We start from the raw sequence: 17,254 nt of genomic DNA on the forward strand, positions 1-17,254 counted from the left end.
AAACTGAAAGCCATTTGCTTTCAGTACCAACAACCACATGAGCTTTTCAAGCTTTTTTTTTCTGACTCTGAAGGCTGTTGCTTAAATATTCTTCCGTTTGGTAAACAAGAGATGTAAAAAAAAAAAAAAAAAGCCGCACTCAACGAGGCCTAAATGTGCCTCTAGCTTGACAGAAACATGTAGAGATGGATTTATAGTAATACACCCCTTAACAGATTTCCTTCATAATCACATTCTTGTTTGAATGTCAAGCTACATGACTCAACTCTGACTCACCACAGTCTCATATGATTGAGCCCCTGGGTGTTCAACCGTTTTACCTTCACTTACGTAGTTGCTAAAAATGGGGAAGATTCCTTATTTTTGTTTACATTTTTTCTAAACTACATTTCTCCTTTATTATTTTTTATTATTAGTTTCCAGAAGAAAAAATTTAAGCCATGCTTAGACGCCATTGTAGTGTCCGTATGCTCCTGCAAAAATACTAACCCTTCAGTGAGCTTTAGCGTAATTAGCAATTACCGGTGGTTCTGACAAGCAATGGTTCCCACAAATTAGAATATTAAGCATATTTATTTTCCAAAAACACAATATAAGTAAAAAAAAAAAGTAATAAATAAACAATTATGATAAAAAGAGACTAGATCACTGATGAATGAGCACCAGTACAGCATAAGATCAATTTAAGTCTGCCAACGTTTTCAAAGGAAACAATGTCAGAGTCGGACCAAGTACAGGATTTTCTCAGCAGATAAATGATTGATCTGGACAGATATTCAAATATTAATAATTATTCCAATTCACGTTCCCTCCACCTTACAGGCGGGTTTGGATTTCTTCTTTTACAAATTAAAAGGGGTTTATTCACATACTATGACTTTATGCCTGTAGCAAACAAAGGCTTTCTTATGGCACCCTTTTTTTATTTTCAAGTTTTATTTTCATGTTTTATACATTGTTTTGTTTTTGGTTCTGTTTGTAAAATTAGCCTTTTGAGTATTTACCTTAATAAGATCCCATGGCTGGGGTGACGGTATTGAGCGTGCATGCCACGAGTGAACAAGGAAGTTGTGGAGCAAAGCAACTCCCAGCGCCAATAAAGGAAGTCGAAAATCAAGAATGAAAAGGACCAAGATGTATTGGATGCCAGGAGAGACATGACAAATTTAGATGTCAGAAAACCATACGAACACAGGAATTCTGCAGACAAGTTGATGGACATGTGAGAGAGCACTGCCAGCAGATGGTGTGAAACGGTATATATGCATGCTGATTGCGCCGGGTGCAAAAAATAATTTTAGGCTCTAAAAAGACAAAGTAAATACTATCAAGAGAAATCCTGGTTGTATAATGGTTTATCTGAAGATTAATATATAGTTTTGCCATTTTCTTATTGGCATATTATGCAACTAGGTACATTAAATAATGTTGTAGCATTTCCTTTCTTTTTTCTTTTCAGAAAAAAACAAACAAAAAGCACACAAGGGCCAATTGGCATTTAGTACTGAAATTAATCAGTTTGAGTTGATTTTCACCACACCCAGAAAATTAAAGTAAAGAAGGAGGTTAGATTGAGAGAAACTGAACAAAGAGACAAAGGCTCAATGGTGTAGAAACAGGTGGAACAATCAATGAATGTAATATAATCTCCTGCATAATTTTAAAATGATTCGCCAATTACCACTCCATAAAAATCCTATGTTGATTTGTTGTCCTCATGGCCATGGCAATACAATTATGCTGTAATAACATCAATCATCAAGCAATTGCCCAAAAAGTGTGAACAAAGATTGGCTTTCACAACACATTTCTTTGGACTCTTACATGTGAGAAACCAAACAACAACAGCACAGTAGAGCCAGCAGCTCACCTGTACAGTTTCACTTCAACATCCAAGGACACACCTTTGATGACCAAAATGTTGAGAGAGGACAGAGCGGAGTGGTATATGCTGTTCAGTGCAGCGAGGAATGCTCTGATCTTTATATTGGCGAAACAAAACAACCTCTCCACAGACGCATGGCCCAACACAGAAGAGCGGCCGCCTCTGGACAAGACTCCGCAGTACACCTACACCTTGTGGACAAAGGACATTCTTTTGAGGACCAGAATGTCCATATTCTGGATAAAGAAAATAGGTGGTTTGAGAGGGGCGTGAAGGAAGCCATCTATGTTAAGAGAGAAAAACCAACTTTAAACAGAGGTGGTGGACTCAGATTCCAGCTTCCAAAAACATACAATTCAATCATAGACATGATCCCTTCCAGATATCACCAAACCCCCCCACCCCATCACAGAGGAACGAGGGACCCACCCGCCCCAGCCGGTGAACAATACCTCCTTAACGACCAACCCTTAACAATCATAGACAGGTTTCAGGTATCATAGGAGACAATCACCCCCCCCCCCCCCCCCCCCCCCCCCTTAATGGCAATCCCCCCTTTAACGACCGACCCCTAGAATCATAGACAGGTTCAGATATTACAGGCTAACGATGGAACTAACGACCCATTCATCGGTTACCATTGCATGTTTCCAAGCGATACAAGGCGTTGTCTATATAAGACTCAAACTCACTGCGGATCCAGACATTTGAATTGAGAAAGCTTCCTGGAGAGGTGGCGAAACGTCTTCAAATCTTGAAAACCAAGTCCAGTGGATATTTTTTGAATTTTTACGGGTTGACTATGACCTGGATGACTGAGAACCTTCATCAGCATAGAGGACAGATGGTTTGAGAGAGGGGTGAAGGAAGCCACCCTTGTTAATAAAGAAAAGCCATCACTGAGCAGAGGGGGAGGACTGTGGTTTTAGGCTCCAAACATCTACAACTCTGTCCTGTAACTCTTTTAGAGGAAGTTACACAAACACATTGCTCATGTTTCAAATGGCAAAACACGAAACCCAAAACAACAGAGTCCAGCGATCCACAAGAATGACAGGTTGGTTAATGATTTGCATCTGACTTGGAATGTGCTTCAGAGGTTGGGCCTCCAGGTGCTTAAAGACATCAGTGCTCCAACTACAGATTGCTCTAGTGCGACCCGACAGAACTGACGAAGACTCCGAATAGGTGGGGAAACGTCTTCAGAAAAACTTAGCGAAAGTCTGGATCCCTTAGATTTAAGCGAGTTTTATGGTTGCCATGACAGGGATGACAGAATTTGCATGAGCATCTTGTCATATGCACCAACTTTGCAATTACAACTGATTGTGACAACAAAAGCAGCTGCTGCGAAATAACAGACATAACTTAAATGTTGAAGATGTTTTCACAGTAAAATACATGTCAACCAAAAACAACAAAAACAAGGTCAACATAGCCAGAAAACTAGAGTAACATTACTGTCAATCCTAAAAAGGAGGTCAGTTGCAACATTATATGCGGTTAACAAATTTTAGTTAACAAATTGAGTAGTTTGTACAGTATTTAAAAACTGAACGTAGGTATACTGGGCATAATTGTAATGGAGGTGGTTCATTCCAGCTTTACAGGCTGAACTGGTGTAATTGTGTGAAATAAGTATGATTACCAGAGGCATCCATAAAGAACAAGCAAGAAAACACAAAACACTGGATTTTATCAAGATCCAGGGCTGGGCAAATTAAGATTTCATTTTTGGAAAATATACATTTATTTTACCAATCCACTCTTTGGGTTTCCATAGCTCAGAGTGACATTAGTTCATTACTTTTTGTTCTTACATTGGTACTCAAAACTGACAATTTGCTGAATGTTTGCTACCACTACACCAAGAAATCAAAGAGTGATGCTGCTTGCTTTATGTAACCTTTTCATGGTGAGATTACTACCAATAATTATGTTTTCATAAACAGGTTAAATTGTGTTAAAATAACAATAGATGTTGAAACAACTTTTAATAAGGGATTAATTTTAACAATCTTCTCACCTGAAATTGTTGAGCAATATTTGCTAATTAATATTGTCTACAGTTGCTTCCTGTGTAGGAAATTAAATTGGCTTTTTTTCCTTTTATTTATGGATAAATTAAATTATAGATTGATTAGTACTTAAAACTCTTTTTTTTTTTAGAACATTGGAATGTTTTGCTGTATCTTAACTAGATCAAGAGACTTTAAATCAACTAAAGAACCAAAATAACTCAATGTAGTCCTGTCACTTGAACACAACAGGTATTTAGGCAAATTAAAGGAGAATTCCGGTTTTTTACACTTTTAGCCCATTTTCTGTAGTGTCCAGGATGAAATCGAATGATCGACACCAAAAGTTTGACAATTGCTCCTGTCTCTGCTTTTTGGCTCATTTAGAATCCACCCCTGGCTGCTTCATAATGGCTGCCATAGTGCATGTCTGATAATGTCCTTAAAACAACCTTAAACGTTCTTTTTTTTAAATATCCTACTCACCGGGTCGTCAGCGCTGTTCAATGACGTTCCAAAAAAAGTTTCGTGAAGAAAAAACGTTCCTGTAGTGTTTTATTTAGCATTTTGTAAATCCCATTGAGTTCTGTTGGAATAGTCAATATTCCCCTGCCACCGGAAACGGAAATGGGGCCTGTTTACACAGTTGTAGTCTTTTCGCTTCACTCTGTGTACTCCGACGTCGAGAATCAAGAATCCACCTTTCGTATTCTATTTTCAGAGTTTTTTAAAGTGTTTAACAGAGACGTTAGCACCTCGACGTCGGAGTACACAGAGTGAAGCGAAAAGACTACAACTGTGTAAACAGGCCCCATTTCCGTTTCCGGTGGCAGGGGAATATTGACTATTCCAACAGAACTCAATGGGATTTACAAAATGCTAAATAAAACACTACAGGAACGTTTTTTCTTCACGAAACTTTTTTTGGAACGTCATTGAACAGCGCTGACGACACGGTGAGTAGCATATTTTAAAAAAAGAACGTTTAAGGTTGTTTTAAGGACATTATCGGACATGCACTATGGCAGCCATTCTGAAGCAGCCAGGGGTGGATTCTAAATGAGCCAAAAAGCAGAGACAGGAGCAATTGTCAAACTTTTGGTGTCGATCATTCGATTTCATCCTGGACACTACAGAAAATGGGCTTAAAGTGTAAAAAAACCGGAATTCTCCTTTAATAATGCCTGTAGCAGTTATCGGGAGGGAACTTCCTCTCATTTCCCTGGATGATTTTTGTATCTCCTGTGGAATCCTAAGTGAAATGGAAGTATTTCATATGCTTTTCTCCTGCTGTCCAACGTTTGAGTCATTATTGATCTTAACTCACAGCACTGTTTATAAAAATGTGACTTTCTACTAAAGTTCAGTTAGTTAAATGTTTTATTATTATAAAGAAACTAAAAGAAAAGTTATTTTGCAACTAGCTATGCCAGTTATGTCGATTGATTTTCCCCCCAGACTAGGTTCTTCAACTGAAACATGAGCAAATTAAACTCCATAATATATATTTTTATATAATACACTTTTAGCCAATTTTAGTGGAAGCAATTAATACTGTATAACTTGGTTGAATAAATTAAAAACTGTTTTTTTTTTTTTTTGCCGGAAAGAAAAAAAAATATAAGAGACTAGATTTTTAAGACATATCGTCCAGCACGTCTGGTTATTTAACCCTTTTTATTTATTTATTTTTTCTTCCCATAATTACTCCGGATTTGGCAAGGATTGTGATTTTTTTTCCTATTTACCAAACTCCTACTTCCAATGTAAACTGACTGGAACAAAAAAAAGATAAATGGGTCAGCTGACAAAACTATTGTGCAATAAACACAAGGACATAATACGCATTATCATAAAGTGAGAGCTCAAGAGTAACTCTTTTCTCTTTGGTGTTTAATACTCAAAAGGATGTTTGTGTCGGTTGATTTTATATTTCATTTCTTTGCTTTTGTGCAGCACTTTGCTACTACTGGCTTTTTAAAATGCTATATAAATCAAGTTTTAAGTGACCTCAGTCGAAATAGGATGATTCAAATTCAAGCAACAGATTAGGAGGTTTTAATAGAGGAAGGAGGTGTGTTTGCAATGAACTCACCTTCCATGAGCTTGGAAATCCAAGTGCACCATCTTGTCTTGAGGAAGAAGCGCCCTTTTGGCTCTCTGATGACTGCTGTGAAGAGCTTCTGTGTCGTATGATAAACCTTCATAATGGCGAATATATTTGTTCAACGGGTTTTCAAACTGACCTGAAAGACAGTTCAATAAAACATTAATTCTCAATTTAATCTAGAGATTTGCTGAGACTGCAACATTTTTTTTATTTTATTTTGAAACATCTCAGAAAATTTTGTTTAAACATTTCAAATAGATCTACAGTTAAAATGATTAAATGAAGAGGCCTTTGGAGGCATGCTCAACAAGGCGTCACTCCCAAGGCAAGATTAAAAGGCTTATTCATTTTACTGCCTCAAACCCACAGAGTTAATCCATCCATCTCTCATTCCAATCGCTTTCTTTGTTCTTTTTACAAAAACACAAAGTCCTCAGTTTAACAGAAGGGGAGCAGAGCACGGCACATGATGCACATCAGGTGATTGGGGGGTCTGTTTCCAGAGAACAGCGTGCCACTGTGCGAGTCAAGTGAATGAAGCTGTTCCCGGCAGTAAGCTACATTCCAAGGAAACGCCGAATGTAATCTAAATACATTTCTGCTGGAATTGTAGCTGAAGTTTGAAAAAGAATGACATTACATTTGAGAATTTATCATCATGCAGAGAGCTATGATTTCTTTACATCAGTTCACCTTGGTGAAAATGATAAGAGTATACACCATAGATGGTGTAATAAGTAGATGATAGACAATATTGGCCATATTACTAATAGAAGACATTTACTGAAAACAATGAAAAGAAAGAAGCAAAGAAACAACACAGAATCTATAAATGCCCCGAAAGGTTTTGTGCAGATATATTGTCTTCCTTTGAATCTTTTGAACCAGACTGTCCAATACTTGTAAAGACTATAGCACATAAAAACTTTAAATTTAAGAAAATTTGAGTTTTGCTGCATGTTGGGGTGTTTATAGAAAAGCAGGGGGAATTAATCAAAGGGGGAAACAATTCTGATTTCCTTATTTTGTATTAGGCAACTGAAATGAATCATTTCACCGATTGGTTAGTGCATCACTCCCTGTTGTAAAAAAATATGTTTACCACAAAACTGAGTTAGTGACATTTATCAAAGCAGGAAAACTAAGAGGAAATATGGAATTTTTAAGATTGTCTAAGTGTGTTTATCTGAAATGTCTGAGGTTACATGGATTGAGTAGTGAGTGTGAAGGGCCAGTTAAAAACTATACACGTAATCGTTTCAAATAAGAAATAATTTAAAAACTGGGATGGGAGGATGGGAGTCAAGAATCCCAATACAGACAGGGAGAGGCTGTAGCAGGCAAGTAGCAACATGTTCATGAATACACAGAGAAAAAGCCACATGCCTCTATCACACATCTACTTAAGTTAGAATAATGTAAACAAATTAAGCCGACCAAATACCAGGATCATCAGAATTGATTTTAAGTGGAGGCTGTAATTTTTTTTAACTAGCTGGAATGATAATTTGCTGTAAAAATAAATATCATCACTCTGAATTGCAAGATCTGAAAAGGGTGTGATAACATTTCCACAGTGGAACGGTGACTTATGATTGGCCTTTTTAAATTGAATGTCTGCTGTAGCTCAAGGAAACCTTTAAAATACAAAGAGCTTTTGTTCTTTATTGCTGTTGGTTAATGGGAAAAGTGATAGCTTATCAAGCATGATAAATACATTTCGTTTTATTTCAACTGTGAGGCTTTTGAAGAAGGGAAAAAGAAACTTCTGTTGACTACTGAACCAAATCCAAAATATCTCTGTCGGGCTTCCTTTTTTAAGCTGTTAAATTGCAGACCTGCATAGCTCAAAATTATGCATTTTATTTACACTTGTTTTATGCGTTTTTATTTTACTTAGCATTTAGCCATCTAAAATTGTACACCTATATTCAAAAAATTATAATTAATTTTTGTCTTTACTGTATGTTTTCAGGTTATACAACAAAATAAAAAAAATGCTTTGATTTGACAAGAAAATGGATACACTGAATTAAACAATTTTTGTAGCAAGTCATTAAAAATAAATACATAACTGAACAAAACTATGTAGAAACTATATAGGATATCATATCGTATTTATTAATAATAGAAAAACTAAAGTAAGCCAATTAAGAATTCCTTTGGACCAGAATTAAGGGCCGATGTAAAAGATTGTGGACCTCCAGGACGTATCGATTAGTTATATTCTAAAAAATTATCATGTATCATAACAAAGAAAAAGCATCAGATTTACATTGACACACAAAGATACCATAAGCTATTTGAAAGAGACCAAGTAGTAATCAGATAGAAAAATTAACAACTTTGTGTTTCTGATGTGAAGCAACAAAGCCTTGCTCTTATTTTGTTTTTTTACACACTGATTAACAGAAAGAAATAAGGAAAACAGATTTTTATTTATTTCGGTTTCACTGTAAAAGCTGCAGCATTTGCAAGGATTGCTGAGCTATCTGTTTCCAGTGCCTTTGTGAAGTGCAGTTCTACACAGAAAGGAAATCGCTGACGGCAAGCGAGGAAGTGGTAACAGCATGGATCTTACTCATATGCAGGGGAGCTGACTGCAGTTTGACAACAAACACGAATCACATTACAAGCAACAGTAACATTGTAATAAGGTCTGCACTTAACAAGATGTAATTGACAATAACAAAAAGTTTTATGACAAATAACCTAAAAAGACATAAATTCAGATTTCAAGGCCCCTCACCTGTACATGATTTTTATTGTCTGGCTCTGCATTGAGTATTTAAAAGAGAAAAAAATAATAAAAACAACAACAACACACCAAAGAGCTTTTTTTAGAATGGCTTATTCGAGGTGTAAAGACAGAATCGACGTGTGATGATAAAAAAGTGGAGGGCATTATGCAAAACAATTGTAGCATGATAGAAGAAGCGACCACACTTTCCTGTGTCGTTGCGCTCGCATTCCTTTGAGATCAACCATGTTTTAAGTTTTTCATCCCTGTACGTTATAAACCATTAATGTTTCACATTTATTTATCTTTTTCTATGCAACCTAAAAGGTTCCTGCCACAGATACAATGTCTTTAAACACTTTTAACTCCTTCTTAGCACATGTACATGACCTGCATGTTTAAGAAAATCCTTTGGGTTCTTTTTTTTTTCCTGTTTTCGATGAAAACTTAAGTTAGAGAATTAAGAGGGAACATGCCGATGAAGATTCTCAGTCATCCAGCTCATATTCATTCAAAAAATTAAAAACAATCCACTGGACTTTTAAAGTTTGCTTGCCATTCATTTTAAAATTAAAAAGCTTCCTGGATGGGAAGCAAAACATCTTGAAACCCGGAAAAAAAAGTCCAGTGGATTGCTTTTTTAAACTTTTTTGGAATAAGAGGGAACATGTTTTCAGGTGCCACATACACCATGTGAGGGATGTAAAGAAAAAAAAATTTAAGCAACCATTTTTATTCAAATAAGGACGAGTTTTTTTAAACTTTTATTATCTGGAAAGGTGTCAGAAATCAAACATTCAGCATTCTTAGTTTTGATGAGTGTCAAAGAACTGAAGTGAAGCAAAGTTCTTTTTGTAAAAGTATAAAAGACTAGAACCAATACAGTACAGTTAGATTAAATTACCAAATTTTGAAGATTTACTGAGTAACTAATAAAATACTTGAATAAGCCAAACAAGAATATTGCAAAGGATCTCAATAAGTTATATTTAACTTACATTCTTGTTTAACGATTTCAAAGGTTTGAAGAAAGCATGTAATTTTAATTTCTATTTAGTCTTTGCATTGGGTTTAGAATGGGGAGTGGCGGCCTAGTGGTTAGGGCACAGAGCTTGGAATCCTGAGGTTCTGAGATCGAGCCCCGCTCCCTCAGACAGGGCCTCTGAGCGAAGACCCGTAACCCCACACTGCTCCCCAATGGGGAGTAAACGATGGGTCAAATGCAGAGGTACATTTCTCCAGTGTGGGATCAATAAAGTTTATTTATTATAATTATTACTTACGGTAGTTTAAGAATGTTAAAAAAAGTTTAACTCTTAGACTTAGACAGACTATGCCATTTTGTACACAATTTTGTTCACTACAGCTCTCAAGATATTTCCTTTTTTAAACTCCAGGTACGAGGGTTACGGCAAAAGGGATAAGATATCATAACTACAACTTTTTCATCAAAATGATAATTATTTCAAAAATGAAACATCCAAAGAATATCCAGATTAGTAGGGCAGAATAAGTTCACAGCAAATGTAAAAATTCTTACAGGCAATAATGTATGCACTCTTGCTATGTAAATTTGTTACATCACACAGTGGAAGGAATTGTGCTGTAATTAATGTTCATTGACTGTTCAAACTTCTATAAGTAGTTTTTCAAAAAATGTTTGCATAAAATATAAGGGGTTTTTAAATAATTGTAATTTTCTACCAATCTGATGGTTAATTGATCTAAATAATCAAATAAATTCAAGAAATGTGTGTTGCTGTGCTCATGTGATTATTTATTAAATAACTGAGGAGCTAAAAAGGTCTTTTAGAATTGAATAGAAAATCCCTTTATTTTTCCACAATGAGGAAATTCTGGTGTTTACAGCAGCAAAATGATTAGAGAAAAATGGTCAGATAAATGTGGACCTTAGAAAAATGTATAAGAATAACATAACAGTGAAGAGTTAAAAGATAAAACAATAAAATACTGTACTGTAAAGTATTTTAACAATATAAAACCGTGCACCTTGAGAATAAATAACCAATATACAGCTACGGACATTTTTACAGTAATTGAAAAGGTGGTTTATTTTGTCAATATGATTTTCGATTAAATGTGATTTATTAATCACAGACCTTGACATTAACTTGATTTAAAAAATGTAAGGGCGCCTCACCACTAACTACTTACTTCTGGTAAGAATGCAAATCTATCATAAAAGGATCTGCAGGCAGAAATAGGAGGTCGAAGTCACCAAAGATGGAATCCATGTGTTGCCATATGTACCTCCATGATAAGAGCTGAAAATGGCTTCTTCTGGACGTTTCTCAGTAGCCTGACGTAGTCCGACTCAATTCTAGTCAGAATATGAGTCTGATACTGCTCCATAGAGCTGTGATTATGGGGCGTGTTTTGAACGGACCAGGAAAAAAAATGCCTCTGCACTCAATTGGATAGACCTACAACCAATAAGAGCAACGGAGTGCGGGACGTATGTTAAGCGAGGCATAGTTGTTGTCCACAAAAATCAAAGCGTGCAGTTTCACGCCTAGAATAAGAAGATGAGACTTGATTGCGTTTCTCTGTTCCTCTTTTAAAATTAATTTGCTGTCGATATCTTCTAGAACAGACCTAATAGCAGAATCTACTTACCTAAACTGTCCAGCGGCAGCCATTATTGTTGTCACCCAAGCGCGCATTGGTCACGTGGTTGATTACGTTACTGTTGGTCATCTGTCCATCATCGTATAAAGCCCGCCCTGACAATTTGATTGGATCGCCTGACAGTGGGCGATAATACTCGCGCTACTATGGAGCAGAGCCAGACCGAACTTCCCGACCTCAAACTTTGTGGGCGGGACTAAGCTCGGAATGGCACCCAGGCTAGTTTCTCAGATCCAAGCAAAAGAAAAAATAAAAGCAAAAGAGGGTGAACCAGACATGGGCAATGTGGAGTCAACAAGTCATCTCCATGTCATGTATTTAATCTACCCAGCCAATTAACCAGGTGAGTCCAATCTGCACAGGTTAATTCACGGTGAAGATTGGACTCACCTGCTTCAGTGGCTGGGTAGAGCAAATACATGACATGGAGATGACTTGTTGACTCCACATTGCCCATGTCTGGGGTGAACATTTGTCGAACTTCTGAGTGTTGGTACCGACTTAAAGAAAAAAAAAGAGCCTCCACATTCTCACAGAGGTACCGCCTTCTTTCTAGAGAGTTCTGTTTTATCAAGGTTAGCATCAGCCAATCTGGCAAATGGCATGCAACAGAAGCAAGTGACCACAAATGTGCCACTTAGTGGTTATCAGAGGTTAAACTTTTAGATATTTCAAAATATATATATTTATATAAATGCTATGTTCAAAATACCTTCAGAAAGTCACAAAAAAATCTATTTTTACCTATAAACACAACAGAAGAAAACAACTGCACCCTTTCTAGCATCTCTATGACCAATATTCCAAATGACCTTATTCTGGACACTGGATATGCAAGCCAGTTTTACTGAAAATCCCATGAACTTCTCTTCAATCCCAGTTTCAAATATCAATATCAAATGGGTTTTCTAATAAAAATTAATACATTTAAGAGATGCATTTGGGTGAATGTAATAAAATGTATGTGTCCCTTAGAAAAAGTTCAGTATACATCCTTATTCAGCACATCAAAGAATGTTCTTTTTTTAAGTGGAATAAATAACTTAAATTGGAAGTAAACATATAGAAATTGATGCTGTAATCTCTAATATTTTTCATAAACCATGCAACTAGCTATTATCCTGGAATTATAACAAGTTCAATGTTGGTGTATAGCCCCAGTGTGCACATCTATTGTTGTACACAGTGGTCCTCAGTGTGTGTGGGGGGGGGGGGCTGCCCATACATTAGTGGGAGTGTTGATGAGAACCCCATTGATTCATGGACTGAAAAAATCTCCATTTGGATTTTAAAAAAAACTTAACTCTTTGCTGTAAATACCGGGTATTGTGTTTGGAGGGAACCAGGTACTTCTCAATCCCAATGTGGTTTTAGAAGCACTTCATAAAAGCCCTGAGGTGGCCATAACAGATGTCCAGACCTGGATCTGAATTACATTTTTGGATAGCTCATTAGATGACTGTGCACAGCCCCTCCAACCCAACCTAATAGAGCTTGAGATGCACTGCAAAGCAGAATGGGTAAAAACTGCCTAAAGGTAGGTGTGCCAACTTTTTGGCATCATACTGAAAAAGACTTAAGGCTGTAATTGCTGCCAAAGGGGGATCAACTAAGTATTAAACAAAGCCTGTGAATACTTAGTTTTAAGCCCTATTGATCATTTTCAGTTTCAAAAGTCTCAAAAGAGAAGAAAAATCACACTGTCATAGTAGTGTAATGTGTCTAAAGGTAAGGAATTATAATATCAGCATTCATTATACATGTCAAGAGAAAAATTTATACTTTTCTAGTTTTCCTAGTAGTGGAGATATAACAGTAATTTAAGTTTTTTTTTTAACTAATGTCATTGAACGTACTTACACTGCTAATCAGAAGGGTTCACTAACCTATCCCCAACTGGTAGAGCTGAGAGGTTAGTTTAGGTGTTATTTAACATGCATTGACCTATATTAGTCACATTATTTTACCAAAAAGCGAAGGTAAATAGCAGCAATCTGAAAACCTCCATTTTAACCGAAAGATGGGTGGCATTAGCGCAAAGACTTGTGAGCTTTGCCCTATGCAATAAATACTATGTCTCCTTTAAAGTAACTGCAGTGACACAAGCGTCATTATTTTCACTTATGAACTGTCAACATTTTGGCACCTTTCTATTAAGGTGTGGGTCATATATATTGGTTAAAACTGATAGTGACGCTTTGAACTGTCAGCTATAACTCTTATCAATATTAGCCACCTAGCTAGCAAGTTAGAAAACACGGAGAACAACCGTTTGATCCGTTTACAACTATTATTTAAACTGTTTTCCCCAGAGTAAGTGAATGACAAACTTACCTCTAATATACGGAAGGCAGCAAGACATGAGAAATAACTTCAGTAACGTCATCTCAGAATACCGTTTGGCACTAGTTCATTAAAATAAAAATATACGGCGAAAACAATGAGTGCCTCTCGTTTCGGTTCGTCGTTTCTCACGAAGCGCTTGTCTCTTCGCCCACTTCCTGGTTAGATGACTCCCATAACAAACGCCCTCCCTTCCGGTGTTGTCTGCCAAGTCAGGGCGTAAACACCATAATAAAGGCTAGATTTCTCGTCCGCGCTGCTGGCCAATGGGGGTCGACGTCCGCACGTGGCGGCCATCTTGCCACAGGCAGCTCGCTCATTCGTAACATTGTGTTTTAAAGGCGCATGTACTTAAATAACCATAACTTCCTGAATTGTCTAATTGTTTGGTTTGTTAAACAAAAGTCAGACATGTAGTTATGATACTGCACACTTATGAATAATTATAACCATGGTATTTCATATGAAAAGAACATTGAATAGAACATACAGGTGCAATAAATATACACATGCACAAGGTATTTATGTTAAATCAATATATGCTAATAAAACTCAGTGTACTGAATGGCAACATGATATATAGATATATCTATAGATATCTATATAGATATAGATACCTATATATATAAATATGTGTATATATATATATATATATATATATAAATATGTATATATATAAATAAAATTATGTATATATATATATAAATATGTATATATACATATTTATATATATATTTTAATATGTGTATATATATATATATATAAATAAACACTTTTATTTGGGTGTGATTAATTATTTCACAGTCCTAATTTATTTATATTTACATACATACTTTTATAATATGAATATTATTGTTATAATAAAATATGGAATAATGACAGAAAAGGCTTATTGTGTGGCAACCTCTTGGTGTAGCAGCATAATCCAGGTTTCAAATTAAAGGTAACACTTTGAAGTTTCATGTAGACTATTCGGATTATATATCAGGGGTAATTACACAAAAGTTCCTATTTTTAAACCATTATAAAAGTGACATTTATTTGCTATTAAAATTGGTACAATAGTCCCCTTCACAAGTATATATAGATGTAGCATGTTGAAATCCCCACCTACACTACTGTGATGGTATACACATGGAAGACAGAGATTTAAAAAATGACCCAAAAAACATAGCTTGGCTAATGCCCTTTGAAAAGGAAGGTTTTATTGAGCTTCTGTGTAATGTACAAGAGACCGTTGTCCACAAGGCCATCAAAGCGGACAGGAAGGTAGCTGTGGTCATGTACTAGTGCAGGAATGTCAGCAAACGGGGATGGAAGATCTTCTCCTCCTGCTTACACATTATATAACCTGCAGAAACAAAAACAAAAGTGACCAACAACAATTCACGGTGTATAAGATTGGTATATCAATATGTGATTAAATTTCAATGATACACATGCCCTTTGAAGATGAGCTGGAAAGTTGAAAATGTTTGGCACAACACCATCTTTAAGTTGTCCAAATGAAACTAATACAAACTTATAAAAGCTTTGAGTCAACAACAATCTTGTAATACTATTATGTCATAGCAAAAGTCTGGCATCTTCCTTTTAATAAACCCAGCAAATTCCTGTAACATAATGTAAGATGTGTTGACAGACCAAATCGATTGGAAATCATGTTAAATTCTGCCTCTTCCACTGATGTAAAGTTGCTGGTTAACGTTAGCAGCTAGCTAAACTGTAACGTTAGCTGCTAACTTACTAACGTTAGGTCTCACTTTGCAGCTTCTTGTTATTAGCCAGCTAACGTTAGGCTAATAATGAAAATACAACAACACTCAGATTATTGTTATTAGCCAACTAATAACTACAACCACATCCACAAATATTGTAATTTACACCAAAGATTAATTGTCATACAATCGTTATTGGTGTCAGTAAAACCTATATAATTGACTAATAATCTCAGCCTTGATAACTTGCGCAAGTAGCCGTGATGCACAACTATGCTGCATGATTAAGTCATTTTTCGACAAGAAAATCTGCAATTTCGACATGTTCAAGCATCAAGAATAATAGCCACGTTCATAATGTTTGTAAGAAACCAAACTGTTTGTAAATCCGTCAAGAATTCAGTGAGATAAGAGTATTTGTGTTTGTGCTGATCACTCACCTTACATTAGGTACCACAGAGCACAACAGAAAGCCTGCCTGAGGTAAGATGGCCGCCGGTGATGACGTTTGAGACTCCGCCGTAAGACATCTAGCTATGGTAAACACACCCATTCAATTAGAAAACACAGCAACGAATCACCGTTAGAGACTATTAGATTAGGATATACAAAAAAAGTGTGGTTGAAACCACAACATATGAAAGCTGAGACCGGTGCTATTGTTTGGGTCCAGTTTTATAACTACGTAGTTAAAAAAAGAAGACTTCCGGATTCACCGACGGGTTACTTTTGATTGGTTGATACATGGGTCGTAATCGTGTAGTGCCAGAGATCTTCAACAGAGGGTCCGCGACCCCTAGGGGGTCCAAGGAGGTACTGCATGGGGGTCGCGAAAGTTTTGGTCGATCAGACCTTTTTTTATATTCCCCCCTGCAATTTTTTCCACTAATTGACTTTTTTATATTACACATCACCATGAATTCAACACACTGTAGTAAACAGATAAATGGAGGCAGAAGATGACTTTCAGTCATCAATACACACATACAGCGACACACAGGAGCTCTTTCAAGCTGGGCACCGTTTCATTCACAACACCTGTCCCATCAACCAGGAATCAGAATCAGAAATACTTTAATAATCCCAGGCTGAAATCACTTTCATTACATTACTCCATATGTAAAAGAGTGACTATGGTCTGATAAAACACAATTTCATATAATATATATAATTAAGGGGTCCCTGCTCCATCTCGCCATCAGTTTTGGGGTCCTTGGCCTGGTAATTGTTAAAGACCCTTGTTGTAGGTGTTTTAGGAGGGGGGCAAAATGACCTCTTGATAGCCCATTTATATTAAATTTCCGTGAATATCTACAAAATCCTAAAATAATATTTATCAGGTTTGAGATCAGAAATAAATGGCTCCTATAGATTTTAAGGAAATCCATCCATCCATTATTTGACACGCTTGTCCCAATTGGGGTCGCGAGGGGTGCTGGTGCCTATATCCAGCAGTCAATGGGCAGAAGGTGGGGATTTTAAGGAAATCATTCAATTCAATTCAGTTTATTTATATAGTGCCAATTCACAACACATGTCATCTCAAGGCACTTTACAGTTCAACCAGATCATACAGTCAAATTGATGGAAAGTTTTCTATCTAAGGAAAACCAGTTGATTGCTACGACTCATTGACTCGAATGCAATCCTTCACACTAAGCATGCTTGTAGCGACAGTGGAGAGGAAATACTCCCTTTTAACAGGAAGAAACCTCCAGCAGAACCAGGCTCAGTGTGAGCGGCCATCTGCCGAGGCCGACTGGGGTTCAAGGAGACAGAAGCAGAGATACA

At 36.5% G+C, this 17,254-nt stretch overlaps 1 protein-coding gene across 1 annotated transcript in view; it reads right to left on the bottom strand.

Annotated features, from left to right (window-relative positions):
- The window catches only part of adam10a (ADAM metallopeptidase domain 10a), a 28,513-nt gene extending 14,569 nt beyond the window's left edge, over positions 1-13,944 (bottom strand). The window contains exons 1-2 of the mRNA XM_038303484.1: positions 13,737-13,944; positions 5,999-6,149 (exon numbers count right to left, since the gene is read on the bottom strand). Coding sequence (XP_038159412.1) covers positions 5,999-6,149; positions 13,737-13,788 — 203 coding nt within the window. The 5' untranslated portion in view covers positions 13,789-13,944. The remainder of the gene's footprint in view (positions 1-5,998; positions 6,150-13,736) is intronic.
- Positions 13,945-17,254: the final 3,310 nt, after the last annotated feature.

Source organism: Cyprinodon tularosa, unplaced genomic scaffold (assembly GCF_016077235.1).
Source record: "Cyprinodon tularosa strain WSP-4 unplaced genomic scaffold, ASM1607723v1 ctg510, whole genome shotgun sequence".
In the NCBI taxonomy this organism is placed as follows: Eukaryota; Metazoa; Chordata; class Actinopteri; order Cyprinodontiformes; family Cyprinodontidae; genus Cyprinodon; species Cyprinodon tularosa.